The sequence below is a fragment of the Euprymna scolopes genome, chromosome 35 (genome assembly GCF_053919585.1).
Source record: "Euprymna scolopes isolate OS-2025 chromosome 35, ASM5391958v1, whole genome shotgun sequence".
NCBI classification, from domain to species: domain Eukaryota; kingdom Metazoa; phylum Mollusca; class Cephalopoda; order Sepiida; family Sepiolidae; genus Euprymna; species Euprymna scolopes.
Window position 1 is genome coordinate 59,031,853 of NC_136516.1, and position 23,322 is coordinate 59,055,174.

Genomic DNA, 23,322 nt, shown 5'->3' on the forward strand with positions numbered 1-23,322 from the left:
AACATGATTAAAAAAATGTTTCTTGAGGATGGGTGAGGTCAAGTTTATTATATTCACTTGAAACTTAAATTAACTATTGGTTTAGGATTTTATGAGTTCAGAGTATTTATGATAACTGAACTCTTTAAACATTCACAGCCAAACTTTATGAAAATATCAACCTTACTGAAAATTATTCTTTTGCACTTTTGTTGGATTTTCATATTGAAATTAACTTTTTGCCAGGTTTAGTTAATTTTTTTATTTATTTTTAAATAGCTACTTTTTACTTGTAATGCTAGTGAGAATTAACATCATTTCACATCAAAATAGTTTTAGTTAATTTAAAAGCTTAATGCTAGTGCTTTTTTATGTTTTAGAATTAGCATATTTGATAAGCTGTATTTTGAAACTCTGCCAATACAACAAATAATTTCAGAAGTTAATGATTTTATTTTATAAATGCATCAAAAAGTAGGGTCCTTTCTATATTTCAGTACAATAGTTTACACTGCATCTCTTTATAAAATTTTCTATCATAAAACCAGATGTGTTATTGAAGCAATTATTTTCAAAAAGAAAAAAAAATTAAAGACTTTAATAGCAAAATAATTTTCCCATTTAAAAAAAATGCATAAAACAAAAAGTACCATTCCAATTAAAGTTTATAATTTTTTTTGTTGGAAACAAAACTCCCTAACTCACTAATAGCCGCTTTCTTCCTCTTAAGCCATATGAAGCATAAAAAAGCCAAAACAGAACTAGTGACTTCTTTTTCAGCCCTTCAATTAATAAGATGTATATCTTTTCAGATAAGAACATAAGAAGTTTTATGCACATTTCCTTTCCTATCGAGTTAGCTATACCTTTTTGGTTCTTTAAGATTAATACAAAATATGAAAAGTAAACACTTTTACATTATGATTGCATGGAACATTTTTAAAATCAATGAATCCAAAAGCATCAAGCTAAAATTAAAAAAATTATTTTTATTTTTGAAATAAAAATAGAGCCAACTTTAAGATCTTGTGCTTGGTGTTGTTCTATATTACCACCTATGTAGCTTTTAATAATGCTATCCAAAGGTTGTTAGTTTGTTAACAATGCTATACAAAGGTTGTGGGCTTAGTTTCTTCCTAAATTCTGCTCAAGATTACCTAATTATACAAGAATATAATTAAAATCTAATGAAGTTTAAAGTATTTCATATTGAAATGATAAAGCTTTATGATAATGTTGAACAATTCTACTTGAAGTTTCCTAAAATATTTTTCATTATAGAATTGGTATATAGGAATGAAATGTCCATGTGACTAGTAGTTTCATGAAAGATGAAAGTGACCATCACATATCTGTAATACAGCTTATGTATTGTGTGTGTAGTTCATCTTTTAAAACTATAGTCACTAAGCAACATTGTAAATATTTTTTCTGATACTAATTCTTAATCATATCATATAATTAAGAGTAAAAGTACTCTCACATCAATGGTGTTTTCCTAAAGTGAAAAATGAACTTTTAGAATTGTAATTTATTTTGATCAATTTTATAAGGCATTGTTGATTTTGCTCTGGCACTCAGATCATATTTATAAAACTGGGGGAAAAAAATCAATTACTTAAATATTGAATTCAATCAATAAAAACAGACCAAGCTTAAAAATGCAATTCTTCTGAATTTTCCCTTTGTTTTTAAAACTGGTATGAGTAAAATGCTTAACTGATAAATGCAGTAATTCTTTCCTTTTCAGGATTCTCCCAAACACAAGTTACTGGAATTTGACATCTAAGATGGACATTAAAAAATCTATTTATGTAATACTTTCTTTATAAAATTGTTTTGTGTCTATAACTTTGATGTGAACATGGAATATTTGCAAAGTGAAATATTTTTGTAATAAGTTTTGAAAAGACCAAAGATTTTTTTTACCTTTTCCTCATGAATTTGGCTATACTCTGAGAACTACTTTATCATCATTAATGCAAAGTAGCACTCTTCATGTATTGAATTGGATGCATAAGAACTATCCTTATGCTTTATGTTGTTTAAACAATTCATTAAGTAGCATGGTTGTACTAGCAAACGTGGATAACATGGTGATGACTGTTACAGGAATGAGACGGTTCAAATCACCCACTGGAATATTAATTGTCATCCTCGAGGCCTGAAATATATAAGGAGAAAAACGTATTAATACCTTTTTATTTAGATGTCCCTCAAGCCTTTAGATATATTGGTCATTTATACAAATGTTTTCCCTGTATTTAAATTGTTTTTGATTATTTGTGTCCGGCTTGTTCTGAAGTTTAATAAATAAACCGCAATCGTCAGTTAAACAAGCAGGGCTACCTAGTGTTGCCCGGAGAAGAAAAATAGGTGTAACATCTTTTATAACCCTTCTCTCATTACACATATCTCATTAATTGCTTTTCTCTTATTTTGTGTGCAAGCTTTTACAAATGCTTCAGGATAATAGAAAGTTATAAAATAAAGTTGGTTTCAGTGTAGTTCAAACATTTACCAGTAAGAATGAAAGTAATTTTTTTTTTCTCCACCTCATTTAGTCTCTCGTGATTCCCAGCAAATAAATATTAGAGCTGTTTTTTTTTTTGTTTTTTTGATACCATATTACATATTTCTTGTGCAATTTATCGCAGGCCAAAGTATGTTGGCGGGGTCGGGTATGGTTACACTTTAGTTTTAAGACGTAAGTATCTTTACTTTGAGCTAAAGTGATCATTCTATGTCCTAAGATTGATTTTTAAAAAAAAATTTCTATCGTCCCTTTATTGCAGATGTCTATTCCATATGTTAATACATTTAATCTGACCCATTGTTTCTTTATTTTACTGATAAACTTAATTCATTCTTTTATAACATGTCCAATCAACAACATGTAACATTACTTTTACATGATTTAAATATACTTGATATCATAGAAGTTGCATTCTTTATATTAAAGTGTATAGAGTAATTAAAACTTAAAACACAGATATAAACATTTGCACATATGCATTCATAGCTGCTTAACATCTATGTAGACTTTTAGCTATGCTTGTTAGTCTTTCCTTTGAGCCAAATTTGGATTTAATGATAATCGTTTGAGGATTCGTAATTAATTCTAGGAATCTATAAATTTATGAACCAGTTTTTATTTTTAATTTAATTTTCTTCTATTTTATTCACCTTCCCTCTATACTAGCATATATAATATATTTTATGAATTTCTCTATAAAGATAAATTACTCTGACTGTATAGATGCAAACAAATATGTATAGATGTGCCCATATCGATAGGTCACTCAGTTCATATAAAACATCGGATTAAAGTATATAGTTATTGTTATTTAAAGATCTGTCAAAATCAATTATTAGCTTGAAGATTATATAACACTGTTTCATGTTAATAATTCTTGCAGGTATATATCAACATTCTATTTATAAACACATAGATTATCTTCGTTAACCATTTTCAGTTATTGTATTTGTAAGTATGCAAAGTGCACTGACCTTTTTTCCAGTTATAAAATTGGTATATTGTGTTCTCATTAGTTTATTTTAGTATGAATTGGTATAGCTCAAAGTGCTGTTGAGAATTTATGAAAAAAATGGTACTAGTAAAAATGGCAAAAGTGAATATATAGGTAAAACTGAAAATACGACTGTTGAAGAAGTGCAGTTAAAAGCTCTAGATTTAAATAGGGCTAAGCCTCCTCCCCCCACCTTCCAATTAAACAAATACTTTTAATAGACATTTACACTGATAAAGGTGGGTGGAGAGCGCTAGCCTTTTTTTATTTTTTAAATAATTTTAAAATAAAATAAAAATGCTTTCTACTAGTTAGAATGAATTTATTAGTAAGCCAGTGTGGAAAGTCTTTAAGGAGTGGAGGTAGGGATAAGGAATATAAAACTTAATTGTATATCCACTCCTTTTTTTTTTTTTTTTCGCTTTGCTATTCTTTATAATTTATTACCCTAGTGAATCCAGGCATATAAAATTAACAGTAGGTTCTTTGATATGACAGGAGCAAGTTTGAAATGAATGTTTCTGTTTAGAGCACAACTGAACCATAATTCAGTCATTGTAAGAGTGAAATAGCAACAGCCAAAAGAAAGGATGCTGATAGAATCAGGGAATGCATTGAATTGCAAAAGATAGAAACTCGTGATTTCTGGAAAATCTATAATAGAGTAGTAAATAAAGGGCAATCAGTAATTCCCCCACTGAGCAACAACCAGAAGGTTGCATGCATAGCAATGGAGAAGGCGGAACTGCTTGCCCGGCGATTCGCCTCCCACTCCACCTTGGAGCCAACAAACAACTCCCTCCCAAATTTCCCTATGCGGACTGAAGCCACATTAGATGATGTAAAAATCACTCGTTCTCATGTCCGCAATATCATAAAAAACTTATACACCTCAAAGGCGTGTGAGCCTGATCTCATCCTTGCATTACTAATTAAGAAATGTTCAGCTGAGCTAGCCCCCATACTTTCCAAGCTCTACAATAAATGCCTTGCTGAATCTTGCTTCCTTAATAGCTGGAAGATGGTCTCTCTGGTACCAGTGTACAAGAATTCTGGTGAAAGAACAGACCCTCTCAATTATCGCCCCATTAATATTGAGACCTTGATTAATCAAGCACTAGTTCACCACCTCACAAAAACAAATCTTCTCTCTGACAAAGAGTATGGATTCAGGCAATGTCGTTCTACTGCAGATATTTTAACAATCATCTCTGGATGCATTTACCATGTACTGGATAAGGCGGGCGAAGCCAGGGCTGTCGCCCTTGATATATCCAAGGCCTTTAACAAAGTCTGGCATAAAGGGCTGCTAATGAAAATTAAATCATACGGTATAACTGGACGTAAACTAAATATAATTAGATCCTTCGTAGACGATAGAAGCATATAGGTTGTCATTGATGGACGTACATCCAAGCAGCATAACATTAATGCAGGAGTGCCTCAGGGGTTAATCCTTGGGCCATTATTATTCCTGATATTCATAAACGACCTCCCTAATAATATTGTGTCCGAGATGGGTATCTTTGCTGATGATACAACGCTCTAAAATATGCATGAGGGAAGAACAGATGTACATAAATCTAAGAAAGTGGCAGAATCGTTAGAAAATGACCTCCAGACTATAGTGGAATGCAGCCGCAAATGGATGGCAACATTTAATGCTAGTAAAACTAAGCTGCTCTCCTTTAACAATTACAAGACGCCTCTCCAACCCCCTATATCCATGACAAATAGCACCCTACTTGACATTTGCCTAACATTTGCGGGCAATATGAACTGGAACAAATACATAGAGGACATTGCAAAGAAGGTGGGTTCCCTCTATTGAGCTAGAAGACTACTCACGCCTGAGAGTATCTCGTACCTCTACACGGCCACGTTTCGCTCATGCATGGAGTATTGTTGCCACATCTGGGCTGGTGCATCTACCACTAGCCTCTCCATCTTGGAAAGGTTCCAAAAAAGAGTTGTCAATCTAATCGGTCCCACTTTATCAACTAAGCTCCAGCCCCTGTCTCATCGCCATAGTGTTGCATCACTCTGCCTGTTTTACAAATATTTTAATAGAATGTGTTCTAATGAACTTGTTTCACTTGTACCCCTTCGACTTACATATCCCCGACAAACCCACTTAGCAATAAGATCTCACCTCCTCACTGTTGTTGTCCCTAAATGCCAGAAAGCTTTCTATTGTAATAGTTTCTTCCCTCAAACAGCTAGACTTTGGAATTCCCTTCCTGCTGCCTGCTCCCTTGGCTGTACTGATATGCAGAAGTTACAATGTAACATAAACAAATATCTTGTTAATCTTTCCTAGACATGGCCCCAAATAGTAGCCCCTTACATCCAAGTGGCGATATGCTTTGTAAGGAGTGAACGAGAATAAAAAAAAAAAAAAAATAAATAAGTAAATAATAATACTTGACTTTTGCATTTTAAACTTTAATTCAAGCGATTATACATGAAGTTGACAAAGTTATTGTGGTTAAATTCAAATGAACATATCTTGGCTCAAACAAAAATTTATTGATCAAGATAAGAACATCAGAATCAACACACTTTTGCCAACGCAAAACAGGTGTATTTATGCCAGTAACATAAAATGATGGCAATGAAGTCGCTGAAGCCGTTTTTGATGTCGCTTAGATTTTTTAAGCATTTCTCATGCAGAAAGTTGTTCAGATGCTTGAAAAAGTGGTAGTCGGTAGGTGAGAGGTCTGGAGAGTATGGTGGATGAGGCAGTTTCATAACTCAATTCGTTCAACTTCTGCAGGGTCGGTTTAGTAATGTGTCGTCAGGCATTGTTGTGGAAGAGAATTAGGCTTTTTCTGTTGACTGGGTGTTGTTGAAGTTTCTTGCGCATTTTACCAATTTGGTGACAGTACTTCACTGTCGTAATGGTTTCGCTTGCATTCAAAAAACTATAATGGATGAGACCTGTTGCAAACTGCCAAAGAGTCAGCATGACCTTCTTTTGGTACTACTTTGCCTCTGGAATGTGTTGTGGAGCTTCGTTAACATCTAACCACTCAACTGACTGAGTGTCGCCGGTTGTCATAAAGAACCCACTTTTCATTGCAAGTCACAACCCAGTCAAGAAACGGGTCGTTCTTGTTGCATAAAAGAAGGGAAGATGACACTTCTTAATGGCGTTTCTTTCGGTTGTCTGTTAATTCATGAGACACACATCAAGTTTTTTGTCTTTCTAATCTCTCAAGTGGTTGGAAATCGTCATGTACATTACGTCTAATTCGGAATCAAGTTCTCTAACGTGGATTGGCTTCGACTAAGGCTCTTAATTGATCGTTGTTAACATCTGATGGCTGACCACTACACTCATCATCTTTCAGACTCTCGTCGCTGCCACAAAATTTCTTAAACCACATTGTAATGGTTCCTGAATCAACAGCTTTTCAGCCTAGTTTGAATTGAAATAAGAACGTTCTGAAAAGAAGACATACTTGTTTTAAAACGATTGTAATTTAAACGATTAGAGTGAAAAACGCTCTTTGAAATTATATTTAAAGTAAAGGTAAAATGAAAACTTATTTGAAAAGACATCATTTGAAATCAAAATAAAAAATTTTGTAAGAACTTTCATGCCCACCTAATATAAAATAATTTTATAAAATCAATAGGTTCTCTACAGTACAATGTAGATCACAATGTATTATGGACTGTTACTGGGAGAAGTCATGTGAAGCCTCCTCTCAGTGTATCACGATGGGTCCCCAATCAATGAATTGATCTTATTGAAAAATGGACGATTTCAGTGATTTCGATCACAATAAAAATATAGAAGTTTGAAACATTTGTTGATCAGCATTCAGTCCTGGGCAACGTCGGGTCTCTCTGCTAGAAATAGCTAATTTTCTTTCACAACAAAAAAGTTATAATTGTGAATTGGGGTTGGGGAAAAAACAAAATAAAACCACTGATATTATCATAAATATTAACAAATTAAAAGAGTACTCTATTCAAATTTAGCAGCAAACTGTGTTTAATCAAATTCTTTTCTTGATATAAAACTTCATCAATAATATAACTTCTGGCAAGAGATTCAATTTCCCAATTTTATTTTATTTTTATTTTTATTTTATTTTATTTTTTTTTACAAAAGCATTACCACTTATCAAGGCCAAGAGGCCATTCAAGGATAAGGGTTAAAGAGTGTACAGTAGACAATTGGATAATAAAGTAATCGTTAGTAATGGAAATTCGGTAAATTTGTTAACTTATATGGAACAGCTCATCAAAAACTTGTTTACGTTAGACTTGAAGACAACCATATTGTAGTCAGCTGGAAAACGGAAGACAATTCCATAGGCGTGCAGTTCAAAGAAAGAAGCTTTGTTCATGGAATTTAGGTTTAGGCACAGATAAAGAGTGGGGGAAAATTATTGATAGTGTTTTCTACTAGACAGGTGTTTCTTGTGAAAGTTTGGCGGGGGGTTTGGAGTTCAGTCAAGCACTTGCCATGAAAATAACAATAAAGCAGAGACAAACTCGCAACAGCTCTTCTGTGAGAAAGAGGTTGCAGGGAAGAGAAAAGGACATCCCCTATGAGGCTATGAAATCTATTTTGAACTCTATCAAGGCAGGATAAGGGCTTTCTCCTGCCCAATGTGACAACAGTACTCCATCCTTGGACGTACCTGGCTCTTATATAGATAAACTCACCAGTGAAATATCTACTGGATCGATAGAAGGATCCCACCATTTTTCCAGTGGCCTTGGCAACGGATTTAATGTATGTGTTCCATTTCAGATCAGGAGTAAATGTCAAGCCCAGAAGCTTGTCAAAACAAGACGAGAGCCATTCATTTCAATTGATTCCAGATGGGGATCAGAGCATTGATTATGTAAAGATAAAAGCTTGGTTTTAGATGCATTAAAAGTAATAGGCCACCTCTTTCCCCATTGTACCACTTGCTCAAGATCAGAGGAGAGAGAATCAGAAAGAACTTGGTCGTTTACGGTCTTAGATGTGCTATCATAAATAGTAGTGTCATCAGCATAAATGTCTAAGAATGATGTAAGGATGTGATTTGGAAGATAATTAATGTAGATCAAGAAGAGAGTTGGGCCCAGGATGGATTCCTGAGGGACTACAGCATTAATACTGTGAGCTTCTGATTTCTGCCTATCAACCACTATTCTTCTGAATCTATCACAGAGAAATGATTTAATAATTGAGAAGACATTTCCAGCTATACCATAGCTGGAGATTTTGTGAAGTAAACCTTTATGCCATACTCTATCAAAGGCCTTTGATATGTCAAGAGCAATTGCCCTAGAAAGGTAGCCTCCATCGAGAGATTCGCTAATCCTATGAGATATAACAGTAAGCACATCGGCTGTAGATCTAGCAAAACGGAAACCATATTGCGTGTCACTAAGAAGGTTATTTTTGTGGAGATAGTTGATTATTTCTCTATTTAACACAGATTCCAGCAACTTACTCATGATGCACAGGAGACATTGGCCTGTACTGAAAGGGAGATGACCGATCACCTGAATTCTTAAATATAGGGCGTACTGATGAGGTTTTCCAGAGTGATGGGAAGCAATTCTCCCTAAGACAATGTTTAAACAGTTTTGTAAGGATGGACGCTAGTTCTGGTTGAAGTTTTTTGAGTACTATAATTGGAATATTGTTCAGGCCGGTTGCTTTACTGGAATCAAGGCTTGGTAACATTACGTACAGATATTTGTATATCACATAGCATGTTTTCTGATACAGGAGGAAATATTGGGGGTTGGCGGCCTTAGTCACAAAAGGTAGAATTAGCTGCAAAGTTCTTGGCAAAGAGTTTGGCTTTGTCTGATGCTGACGAGATTACCTCAGGTCCATTGATGATAGTTGGGATAGAGCTTCTGTTCAGGATTCTGTTTGCTATTTGCCAAAACTGCTGGGAACAAAGCCGCTGCTCAGCTACTTTGGATTTAATGGACTGAGCATACAGCTCTCTTGCGTTCTTTATTACTTTTTTACAGTAGTTTCTGGCATTCCTGAAAGCGGCTTTAGTCTCAGTACATCTATTATGTTGGAAGCAATGGAAATAGTAATTTCTGTGCGCAATGGCAGCAGCACATTCTGGAGAAAACCACGGCTGGCTATTAGGTTTTTGCTGGAACTTTTCCGAGGGTATGAAACGGTCTATACCTACAATTAACCATTCCGTCAGGTCTGATACTATAGAGGACACATCCTTTTTAAACATGGAACGCAAAGGTAGATCTGATATAAATGTACGGAAGCTATCCCAGTCAGCCAGAGAGTATCAATATACTGTACGATGGAGAGGTATATCTGAGGACTTATTACATTTCATTTTTATGTTAACTGATACAACAGAGTGGTCGGAAGATCCAAGTGGAGACAGAACGGAAGTTGAACACAGTTCGAGGCAAGTTGTGAGAAAAAAGTCTAGGAGACTTGCATACTGGCTGTCAGTATCGGGCACACGGGTGGGTTTGTGAACAATCTGAGTGAGGTCATAAGCAATGGATCAATCATGACAGAACCTCCCCTCATCATCGGTCTTGTTTGAGTGAGTTAACCATTCCACATTGTGAACATTGAAGTCTCCACAGACATGAATATTAGCTGAAGGATAAGCAGATAGGACATGGTCAATTTTCTCAGATATGCTTTTAAAGATAGTAACTTTGCTGTTGTGGGGGGCGATAAAGAGCAAATATAAACTAAGTAGTTTGAGCAAGTGCAACCCGGAAGCACATATAGGGTAAGTTAGGATCTTCTCTGGAGATGTCCTTACCACATGGAAAGCCATCTTTAATATGGCACATATTCTATGCCCATGACAATCTTGAGGGTCAGATTTCGAAATTAAATTAGAGTATCCTTTAATTACCAACTCATCTAGGGAAATGGTCTGTCCAATGCCAGTTTCACTTAGAAATAATATGTCTGGTTTAGTCTCCTGTAATTGGGTTTCAACCTCTGGAAGGTAAGAACGTAGACCCTTGATGTTCGAGAAGGAGACATGGTAGTGGGGGTTTATGTTAGAAGTTGGAGATCCGGGTTTAATCATGTATTTTTTCTTGAAACTTTTCATGATGGAGTTTTGTGGTTTGTGGACTAGGTCGACAGACTTGATTGGAGCAGGGCAGAGAGGGAAAGTAAGAGAGAAATAGAAATGAAGAAATAGATATTTTTTTTTTGTAGCACATTAAAAGGTAAAGCTGTAACAATTACCCACTAATATGGCATCGAGAGGCCCCACCAGAAGCTACTACATGGTCCAGAATCCATTCACCAAATGCCCCAGTACTTTGCACCTGCTGATAGGACAGCCTCCTTAGTTGTTAATCCAAGGTTCGGGTCCCTGACTATCAGGCAGATAACGTCAGCCCAGATAAAATGTTTACCTCCAGCACCCTTACTAGTGACATAGCTACAAGGATAGACATAGAAACAGAAAATTTCCAACATCTCTGGCGGCTGTTAATGTAAAATATTGCCAACCTAGAATACAGCTTTTTCTTTCTCCGTTCGTCAGAAAAATCACTCATTAAAAAATGAGGACTGAGTGACAAAGAAAGAAAAGCGAGAGTAAGTAATTTCATTATTAAATTGTTAGGTGAAAGTACAGAATAGTTAACAAAAACCCTACTCTTCGTGTTAAGGATGGATTTTTAAATAATAACATTATTATTTCAGCACGGTCAGTAAGCTGCAGATTATTAAGAAAGCCATCTTTAAAATAAAGGGAACAATTTGTTAACTATTCTGTACTTTCATCCAACAATTTAAACAGGAAGTTTTTAAGATCAGGAACTGAATCTGACCAAACGCTGCTTGCTGTTGACTTTCTTGTCTTGTCTTGTCTTCTAAAGTACCAAAAAATGTTTAAAAATGAAATAAAGCATTTTTACCAAGAAAAATAATTTATTGGTAATTATTTAAAACAGAAATATGCAGCGATTTTGTTTTTTCTTTTTTTACTTTATAAAATTTCTCTATTTTTTTTTAGTTTAAAAATTTTCCATATCTATTTTTTTTACTTTAAAAAATTTCCTTATCTATTTTTTTTCTTTAAAAAATTTTCGTATCTTTTTTTTTACATTAAAAAAATTCTATATCTATTTTTTTTTTTACTTTAAAAAATTTCTATATCTATTTTTTTTTACTTTAAAAAATTTCTATATCTATCTTTTTTTTACATTAAAAAATTTCTATATCTATTTTTTTTTACTTTAAAAAATTTCTATATCTATCTTTTTTAACTTAAAAAAATTTTCGTATCTATTTTTTTACTTTATAAAATTTCTATATCTATCTTTTTTTTACATTAAAAAATTTCTATATCTATTTTTTTTTTACTTTAAAAAATTTCTATATCTATCTTTTTTTTACATTAAAAAAATTCTATATCTATCTTTTTTTTACATTAAAAAAATTCTATATCTATCTTTTTTTTACATTAAAAAAATTCTATATCTATCTTTTTTTTACATTTAAAAAATTCTATATCTATTTTTTTTTTACTTTAAAAAATTTCTATATCTAATTTTTTTACTTTAAAAAATTTCTATATATTTTTTTTTACCTTAAAAAATTTTTGTATCTATTTTTTTATTAGTTTGTGTTTGAATTATTTTGATGAAATTTTGTTTGGTAAGTTTTATCCATCACCAACTTACAAGCATGTCGCTTCAAGATAGACCAAAATTACACTGATTTTATTATTACAAACTTTACCTACCAACATCGTCAGGGTGGAGATATATTGTTGAGTGAAATGTCTATAGAAAAATAATTCAAAACACATACTTTTTTTTTTCTTCTTGTAAATAGGATTTAAAAAATTTCCTTTTTCTCTTATTTTATTACGACAAACGTTAAAATTAGAGTTTGGTTAAGATCTTTCGAAAAAGTCATATAAAAATTCTGTATAAGCGGTTAAAAAAAGAAATGCAGATTATGCAAATCAATTTAATATTTTACATCACTGAAAAAAAAAAATAAAACACTTATCACAGTTTAAATTAGGACAGCGCCAAAATGGCTGCGATGTGACTGACATCTTTGAAGTTTCAAAATTGGCTTAAAAATAAAACAATATATTGGTAGAAATTTACCCAATAAATGTTGCTGTAACTTTTATTGGGGGAATTTCTACCAGTAATTTGTTTTATTTTTAAGTCATTATTGAGACTCCAAAGACATGACTGCATTGTGTCAGACATTTTTTCTTATTCTTACATAACGCTTGACACTACTCGTTTTTCAAACGAATAAAAAATGAATAATGAATAAAAAATAAATGTATTAAAGTCTATTATTGTAAAACAAAACCAATATTTCTATTATATATAAAAAAAAAGTTTTATTTAATTTGTAAATCGATTTTTGCCAATTTTCTGTATAATAATGTTTTTTAACAAGTAAAAATTGTTTCGGTGCAAGATAATTAAAAGCAGTGGCTGCCAGTGATTAAATCATTGAATTAAGTTTCCATTTTCAAGATTAAAAATATAAAATGAATAAAATTTTACTGCTGCCAATATGGCAGCAGTAAAATTTTATTTAGACTTTTTAGATTATTATATGAGGTATCTTCAATAAGTTTCCAGACTTTTTTGTACAGGCATTTAAAATTATCATAGACTCTTGAAAATTTAGTATCTTACATGACTGACCAATTTTTATGATTTATGTTCAAATGAACAGCTACAGCAAGAGTTGGAATACACCCTACTAAAGCCTGATTGTCACAATTTGTGACTTTCAAAACTGCAATCTGCACATGAGGACACTTCAGAAGAATGATATGCAATAAAATTCTGTTTTAAACTTAGAAAAACTGCGACAACAATGTATGGAATGCTTCAGACTGCTTTTGAACCAACTTGCATGAATCAAGCATCAGTTTTTGAGTAGCATAAGAGAGTCAAGGAAGGCAGTTTGTAAAGGGTAATGGAAGGAGTAAGGAAGTCAGAACACCAGAGTTGATCGGCCAAATAAAAAATTTCATGGATAAGGACTATCGTGTGTTTATAGAGACAATAAGTGCACAATGTGATGTCAGTGTGGGAACTGTACACAAAATTATTCACGAGGAACTGAAGATGCAGAAAATTTGTGCGACGTTTGTCCCAAGAGTGCAGTCCACAACTCCATCCTTGTCACAGACTATTTGATCAAGATGGGCATCCAGACAGTTCCTCACCCTCTCTATAGTCCAAACCTTGCTCCCTGACTTTTGATTATTCCCTAAGCTGAAGGAAAACCATAGAGGCTGTCGTTATGAGACAATTGAGGAAATGAAAAAGGCTGTGACGAGGGTCACTGACACGTTCACACTAGAGGGCTTCCATAGAGCCTTCCAGAAGTTGTTGGAACGGTACAACAAGTGCATTTTTTTTTTTTACAAGGAAGTAACCACTTATCAAGGCCCAGAGGCCACTCAAGGATAAGGGTTAATGAGTATACAGTAGTCTATGGGGAAATGTTATGGTAATCGTTAGTCGTGGAAATTGAGTAAATTGGATTACTTAAGAGGATCTTCAAGAACTTGTTTACATTGGACTTGAAGATATTGTAATCAGTTTGAAAGCAAGGAAACGGAAGAGAGTTCCACAGGCATGCAGTTCTAAGAAAGAAGCTTTGTTCATGGAATCTATGTTTAGGTTTAGACACAGATAAAGAGTGGAGAAAATTAGTGATAATAGTTTCAGAGTCAGGCCCTGGGGACCATAGATTGGAGCTCAAATGAGCACTTGCTGTGAAAATAACGATAAAGTAGACGGGTTCGCAATGTCTCTTCTGTGGGAAAGAAATTGTAGGGAAGAGAAGAGGGCATTCCCCCACTAAGCTACGAAGTCTATTTTGAACTCTGTCAAGGCAGAATAAGGTGCTTCTAGCAGCTCCTGCCCAGATGTGACAACAGTACTCCATCCTTGGACGTGCCTGACTCTTGTACAGGTAGAGAAATGCATCAGCAGTAAGATATCTACTGGAGCGGTAGAAAGATCCCACCATTTTTCCAGTAACCTTGGCAACAAATTTGATGTATGCTTTCCATCTCAGATCAGGAGTAAAGATCAGACTTAGAAGCTTGTCAAAACATGGAGCCTCCCCAAGACGAGAGCTATTCATTTCAATTGATGCCAGACAGGGATCAGAGTGTTGATGATGCAAAGATAGAAGCTCGGTTTTAGATGCATCAAAATAAACCAGTCACCTCTTTCCCCATTGCACCATGTGATCAAGATCAGAGGAGAGAGAATCAGAGAGAACCTGGTAGTTTACGGCCTTTGAAGTGTTGCCATAGATGGTAGTGTTGTCAGCATAAATGTCCACGAATGATCTTAGGATGTAATTTGAGAGATCATTGATATATATCAGGAAGAGAGTAGGGCCCAGGATGGACTCCTGAGGGACTCTAGCATTAATACTGTGAGTTTCTGATTTCTGCCCATCAACCATTACTCTTATGAACCTATCAGAGAGAAATGATTTAATAATTGAAATAACATTTCCAGCTATACTGTAACTAGAGATTTTGTGGAGTAGACCTTTATGCCATACTCTATCAAAGGCCTTTGATATGTCAATCGCAATTGCCCTAGAAAAGAAGCTTCTTTTGAGAGATTTGTTAATCCTATGAGATATAACTGCTAGCCCATCTGCTGTAAATCTAGCAAAACAGAAACCATATTGCATGTAACTGAGGAGGTTATTTTTGCTGAGTTGGTTGACTACTTCTCTATTTTACACAGATTCTAGCAACTTTTGATGCACAGGAGACTGATTGATCTGTATTAGGAGGGAGAAGGCCAATCACTTGAATTTTTAAATACGAGACATACTGATGAGGTTTTCCAGGGTGTTGGGAAGCAATTCTCCTTAAACCAACACCTAAATATCTTTGTAAGTATGGGAGCTAGTTCTGGTTGAAGCTTTTTTAGCACTATAATAGGAATCGGGACCAGCTGCTTTACTGGAATCAAGGTTTTTGATTAGGTTGGCAACATCATGCTCAGATATTTGTATGTCGCATAGCATGTTTTAAGATACAGGAGGAAATATGGGGATTTGGTGGCCTTGATCACATAGGGTAGAGTTAGCTGCAAATGATGATGATTGGAATAGAGCACTCACTTTTATATAGGACCCTGTTTGTTATTTGCCAAAATTGGTGGGAAGCGTAGCTACTTTGGACTTGACGGACTGAGCATATAAATTTATCATATTCTTTATTACTTACAGTAGTTGCTGGCAGTTCTGGAGGCAGCTTTAGTCTATTATGTTGGGAGCAATGGAAATAGTGATTTCTGTGCACAATGGCAGCAGCACATTCTGGAGAGAACCACGGCTGGGTGTTGGGTTTTTGCTGGAATTCTTTAGAGGGTATTAAGCAGTCTTTATCTACAATTAACCATTCCGTCAGGTCTGATACTATGGAGGACACATTCTTTATAAACATGGAACACAGAGGTAGATCTGATATAAACGTATGAAACCTATCCCAGTCAGCCACAGAATATCGATATACTGTACGATGGAGGGCTATGTAAGAGGACTTATTACATTTTGTTTTTATCTTAACTGGGACAACCAAGTGGTTGGAAGATCCCAATGGGGACAGAATGGAAGATGAACATAGCTCAAGGCAAGTTGTGAGAAAAGGTCGAGGAGACTTGCATACTGGCTATCAGTGTCGGGCACACGGGTGGGTTTGTGAACAATCTGAGTGAGGTTATAAGCAATGGAGAAATCGTGAGAAAATCTTCCCTCATCATCTGAATTGCAGCCAGAGGAGATTACTTTGAAAGGGACTACAGTTTCATGTGTGTGTAATATCAATAAAAGTGCCATATAAAAAAAGTCTGGAAACTTATTGAAGGCACCTCATATATAATATTTATATATCTTAGCAGGGTAAAGAAGAAAGCCTTGCTAGCTTACAAGGCCAACCCCAGTCCCAGTACACTGCAATCTCTCTGAATTGCTAGAAACAAAACACAGCAAGTTGCTTGCCACTGCGCCAACACTTACTGGCTGAACTTCTATCACAGTCATCTGCTGAAACAGGGAATGCAAGAGTCATGTAAGAGTGTATTAAGAAAACAATAAGCCCAGTCCCCTCAAGTCCAAGACAGACAAGATCATCAATGACCAGGAGAAGCAGATGCAGCATTGGACCGAACACTACTTAGAGTTGTATGTAACGCTGAATACTGAGGTGACACATCTCTTGATGCCAGCTCAGACCTGCTGGTCATGGAAGAGCTAGACATCATCCTACCCATTGTAAAAGAGCTCAGTAGAGCCATCGACTGCCTAGCCTATGGAAAAGCGCTTGGAGGCAACAGAATTTTCCCAAAGGTCCTGAAGAGTGGGAAACCAGCCCTGCTTCAGCCACTCCATGACCTCCTCTTCATCCGTTGGAAACAGGGCTACATCTAACACATGTGAAATGCCAATATCATCACCTTATATGAACAAAACAAACTGCAGAAACTACAATAACTGAGGCATCTCCCTCCTAAGGCAAAGTGTTCACCCGTGTTGCTCTAGCTCACTTGCACATTCTCACCTCTTGCATCTACCCAGAGTCCCAGTGTGGCTTCAAGGCTGGCCAATCAACAATAGGCATTATCTTGACACTAAAATAGCTACAGGAAAAGTGTCAGGAGCAATGCATGCCACTCTACATTGCCTTCATCGATATCACAAAACTGTTTGATCTGGTCAATTGAGGTGGATTCTTCTAATTGTTGCAGAAAATCGGCTGCGCCGCACATCTGCTCGCAGTGGTCTCATCCTTCCATGAGAACAGTCAAAGCACAGTCTGCTACAACATTGCTAGTTCTGAAACTTTCCCGGTCAGCAGTGGAGTTAAACAGGGTTTGTACTTAAACTCTTCGGCATCTTCTTCTCCATGCTCCTCAAATATGACTTCAAGAACTGCAGTGAAGGTATCTATATCCATGTCAGGCCTGTTCAGCATGGCCTGTCTCTGTGCCAAAACTAAAGTAACAGGCGTACTTGTCCATGAAATGCTCTTGGCTGAAGACACAGCCTTGACCTCACACACCGAAGACTGACTTCAGCAGCTTGTGAACTGCCACTCCCATGCTTGCAAGTGGTTTGGATTGATTATCAGCCTAAAGACAAAATAGCACAGGGAGCAGAGACCCTTGCTAATGCCTACATACATGGGTACAGCCTGGATGCTGTCACAGACTTTACCTATCTTGGGTCTATAACCACCAGTTCACTCCCTATTGACTTGGAAATCAACACTAAGATAGCAAAGATAGGAGGAGTCATGTCCAGCGAGTGTGATAATAATCGAGGGATCAACTGATGCGATCAGATTATTTGTCTACCACTCTTGCATGCTCAGTGTGGAATGTTCCCTAAAATGCTTTTTTACGGCAAGCTGGTTAAGGGCAGGAGAAACGCAGGATGCTCCAAACTACACTTTTTAGATGTTTGCAAGAGGGATATGTAGCAATGCGACATCACCCTCCATGCATGGGGAAGCCTGGCTGACAATCACCCTGTTTGGTGACTGGCAGTATGACAGGATACGTTCAATGCAGAAGCTGTGCATGAGGAATCAATTGCAGTGAAGAGAGTCAGGTATAAGCAGTAACATCAGCAGCCCCAGCAGCCATCCACCTTCATCTGCACCAACATCTTTCTTGTTCTAAAAATAATAATTTAAATGTTTTTTTATTTTATAAAATATTACCTTTATTTAAAAGACTAGCAGGGGGCGAAGTCTTGCCAGATTGTAAAATACACTTAAATATATTTTGATTCATGCAAATTTCATATTTATTATTACAGAGCCAATTCTCTATTGAATATCATATTGAACCTGATATATAGTAATGAATTCAAAAGTTAAAAATTGACTTGTGCCCATCACATAGAATCAAAACCAAAACATTTAGCACTCCAGTAGCAGCAGTAAGAAATATTTAATATAAAACGACTTGAACAGCTGAACTGAATTTGGACATGCACAGAAAGAAGTAAAAAGATGTCCACAAGTTGAAATGAACAGTTTGCATTTCAACTTGCTGATATATGTCTGTACACATTATTCATTCATCCAAACAAAGATTTTACTTGTTATAAACTATCCTTGGTGTTTGATTACTGTTAATTTCAGTGTTATGTAACCAGTAGTTTAAGAGTTTATCGATTAAATATTTACACACAGACAGGCAAACACGCATACATCTATTGTTTTCTTTATATAGGTAATGACGTAAATATAAAGAATTTTACCTATTTAAATAATTTAAAGATTTTAAAACATTATCACAGTTTATAATTATCACTCCTTCATTATGCAACCATTATTGACCTTTTAACAAAAATTCAATATATATTTTGGAGATTGTATTCTTAAGATTAGTAAATTTAAGGACCAATTAATTGAATTTTCTTTTAAAAAATTGCTTAGAACAGCAAAAAACGATTTTTTTTACAGGTTTCTGTTTGAAATTTGATAATCAAAACTTAACACGACTTCAGCCTTCTCTTTTAAGAGTTTAGAATTCAATTAATAACACAAACAAATAAATAAATTGTAGCAACATTTTTATATTTATCCTGAGAAATCTCTTTCATGAATGTTGTTCAATTTTTTTTTCTAGATTCATATGATTACAAGGTTAACCATGTGAAGGTTGCCAACATCAATAGTGAAAGAACTATGGAACTAACACTTCGAGCTTGGTACCTTCTATATTCAGACTTATCTTTATAGAGTTGTGAAAAGAATTTATATTCTTCCATTTTTTAAACAGGTGGGGCTATAAATAAAAAGTCTCTATACAGTTTCAAAATAAATTTTAAAAAAATAGTCATTACAAATTCTAATAAGTTATTTAATTCAAATTAAGTAATTCTGACCTTTTTATAAATATTAAAAAAAAAATAATCAAAGATGTAAAATTGTTTTATCATCTTTAAACTTGGCAGAAGTAATGCTTTATTTTGTTAATACTTTAATGAAATCATTAAGAAATTTATTTTTAATCTTTTTGTATTCCCTTATTTTTAAGAACATTTTAATTATTTTTTTTTACAGGATTATTTTGCTGAAAAGTTTAAAAGTCCTTAATTTGGGAACTCATTACCATTTACATTTTTTTCTAGAATAAATAAAAATAAAACAACTTACTTTGCAATTGAATTTCTGCCATAAACACATGCTGCTATCTGATGAAGAACAAGGCATTTTCTCCAGTTCACCAAGTCCATCTAAAAATGAAATTAAAAAATGTTTTAATTTCATTTAAATTCAATTCTTAAATAAGTCAATGTTTAAGCTTGAAATCAATCACATTTTAATCTCCCAACAACATACATTATCTTTCACCAAACTATTTTTTGATCTAAAGATAATTTTTTAATCTAAATCTGTGAAAACATGTTTTTGTTTATTTTTTACTAGCCTGGGTGCCCAGCGTTGCCTGGATGTTTCGAGGTGTGTGTTAAGCCAAAAAAAAAAACAAAGTTGTAGTAGGCAGGCAGGCTCGAACCTGTGACACAAAGGCAGAAAAGAAAGTGGGTGTGTGTGTAAGAGTGTTAGCTGAGCAAAAAAAAATAAAGGTCTTATCGATGCGCTTACTGTGGTTGTGACGTTACGGGTGGTCAAAATAACGCCTTTTATGCGATATTGTTTATGCAAGGTTTGAATGACTTGCAAAAAATGTCAGCGAAAAAAACGACCCCCTTTGTAGAAAACTGCCCAGTTGAGCATGAAGGAATTAATGTTTTTGTCCAATTTTTCGATATTTGTCGTTCGAAGGGTCAAGCTTCAAAACGATACTGATTTCATGAAAATCTGTCATCTGTGTTGAAAGACATACGAACATACATACATACATTTAAACAGACAAGTGAGATTTATATAATAGATTACATAAAGATTTACTGTTTTTTTTTTTGTTTTTTTTTCCATAAGATGATTTGTTTTATTTAAAATATGAATTGATGAATATTAGCATTAGGTTCTTGGACCCAATATTCTTTATATGAATAATTAAAATAATACAATCTATGTTATTATTCAGGGTGTTTTGTCTGTTGATCAGTTACTGTAGTCCGATGTTATGATGATTATACATTTTAACCTGTTGCTTTGTCGATCATTTTGCAGAACTTTTGTGCTAACGTAACTTATTTGGAGACATGGGTTAGTGATTGATTTTGTTGGCAACACAAAAGCAAGAAAAACTTAGGATAAACTATAAGAAATCTTTATTGGAACACAGGTATGTAATAAAAAGAAAATTATTTTGCTGCCCCTGTTGCCGAGAAAAGAGAACTTGAAAAAATTGACTGTTAAGTTTTTATTGAATACCCTGAATAATAACATAGATTGAATAATTTTGAAACTTACTTTGCTCGTTTGTCCCTCAGAAAGTTCAATTTCTATAAATGATCAATCAATGAAAACCTTAGTTTCAAACATATAAGAGAAGCCTCTGGTCAAGCCACAATATAGGATACAGGATTAGCATGCATTTTTAACTATTGACAAGTATGGACCTTTTTTAAATTTGGTTACTTGCTGGATATTTTAATCTTTTGAAATTATAAATGAAATTTAATGTTTTAAATTTATTTAGACTAGTATGAATCAATTAGTCTTTAATCTAGTCATAAGTTTACATATTCAATAGAGCTATCTTAAACTTCTGTATTTTTTTCTTTATCGGCATAATAATTTTTTAAAATGCCCATATTTGGGAGCTAACCTCTTCAATTTAGTCACGAGTTAACATTCTCTATATAGCATTAATGAAGGTAATGTTCAAGGTTAAAATAAAGTGTAATTATTTTTGATTCTTTCATATTCATTTGGCAACATTTATAAGTTTTTCTGCTAATCTGTGAACGAAGAACACATCACTGACAAATAGTCTTGCAATAAGTCAAACAACGCGCACATGTACATTGTTTGGCTGGCCATAGGAAAGCATAACATTTTTGGCAACAATTACATACATACAGTATTTAGTATCATAATACCAGAAAACATAAAATGTCATCGCATGGAAAAGAGAAAAAAATTAACAAATACATTTCTGTATTTTGTTAATTGATCTTTTTGTTTTTGTCATTTTTTAGGAGAAATTGTAATATAAAAGATGCAAATATTTGGGGACCTAAACTCTTTAATATATAAATATATATATGGAATGCGACGGTTTTTAAACAACACCAATCTACACATAGTGTGTTTAATGGTGAAAACACTCAAGAAACTGTAATTTTGTTCATGTTTTGACAAAGACGTTGTCGTAGTCCCATCATGATAAAATAATTAACAAATACACATATTTTGTTAATTGTCTTTTGTTTTTGTTTGTTTTTTTATCAAAGAAATCTTAATAAAAAAGACACAAATATTTGGGAGCTAAACTTCTCAATATATAAATATATATGAGATGGTGTGAAATATCACCAATATACACATAGTGTGTTTAATGGTAAAAAGAACTTGAGAAATTGTAATTTTTTTGATGTTTTGATAAAGACATCATTGAGCTCGACGAAGAGATTGTTATAGTGGATAGCATGTTTTAAACTTTGTATAAGAAAGTAAATGGATTATTTAATGTTTGTTTAATGATTTTCTTTCTCTTGTAATTTTCGCTCTTACATGCCTGAAATGATCTAGGCAATAAATAAATTGAACGTAATTGTAATGTTAGTAAGCATTCGTTTATAAAGCGAAGAACTGCATTCCAGAATATGAGAATTTTCGGAACTCAGCCAATCAGAATGGATGGAGCCTTTATTACTTCTGAATCGGAAATGGGAAAGATTATGTTAGGTCTATGTATCTATTAGTTATGGTCGGTTTGATCACAGAATCTGTAGAACATGTAAAATTTGTCTACAGTGACAACTGGTAGCAGTGGTAGTACAAATATTTAGAGAGAAAACTAGGGACTCCTTTCTGTTGCAGTTGTGATAGTGTTGCTTGTAGGATACAATATAGCATTTTATAATTAGACATCAAGGACTTACACACCATAATTCAAAACCTACACTCCAAAATAAAATTCACCCTAGAACAAAGCTCTACAATATTACCCTTCCTAGACATACTAATAAAAATTAAAAATAATAACATTATCAGATATCTATTGTAAACCTACAGACACCCAAAAATTTCAACACTTTAAAAATCATCACTCCAAAACCTGCATAAAATCCATACCCTACACCCTAGCACATAGAATCTACACCATAGTCACAGACAAAAACCTCCAAACAATCCGACTCAAGGAACTACGAATAAATCTAAGAAGAAGAAAATACCCACCATAGCTTATAGACAAAGGGATCTAACTAGCAATAAATATACCAGTAGAAGATTTGAGAATTTCAAAATAATGAAACAAAGAACAAATCCTTACATACATCTCCACACACAGCACAAACAACCCAGAACTTTTCACAGATAACGAAAAACCTCGTCTTACTTAACCTCGTAACAGCAAACTAAACAACTGCCTTAAAACAACAAAAATAATAAAAACAAACGCTGACCCAAAAACCTAAAATGTATTCTTACTTCATCTAAACTCAATCAACACACAACACAAAGAGTCACAAAATGCAACAAACAACGGTGTGTAGTTTGCAAAATAATATTAGAGGAAAACACATACACATTCATGAACCTTTTTAAATTGATATGAATATTTAAATTAAAAGTCAAATATGAACAGGTAAAATTATAGAAGAATAAAAGGCCAATCAAATCAGGTATAATTTGTTTAAACGGTTACA

General features: G+C 34.0%; 1 protein-coding gene across 2 annotated transcripts in view; it reads right to left on the minus strand.

Moving 5' to 3' along the window:
- The window catches only part of LOC145259870 (GPI alpha-1,4-mannosyltransferase I, stabilizing subunit-like), a 91,353-nt gene that overhangs the window by 13,769 nt on the left and 54,262 nt on the right, over positions 1 to 23,322 (minus strand). Inside the window, exons 5-6 of one of the 2 annotated variants that reach the window (XR_013864223.1) lie at positions 19,694 to 19,773; positions 1,909 to 2,143 (exon numbers count right to left, since the gene is read on the minus strand). Coding sequence is in view for 1 of the 2 variants with exons in the window: in XM_080117745.1 (XP_079973871.1) it covers positions 2,009 to 2,143; positions 19,694 to 19,773 (215 nt within the window). In the remaining variant the exon portion in view is untranslated. Of the gene's footprint in view, positions 1 to 948; positions 2,144 to 19,693; positions 19,774 to 23,322 lie in introns of those variants that run through there. The other variant, XM_080117745.1, reaches the window with a different exon arrangement.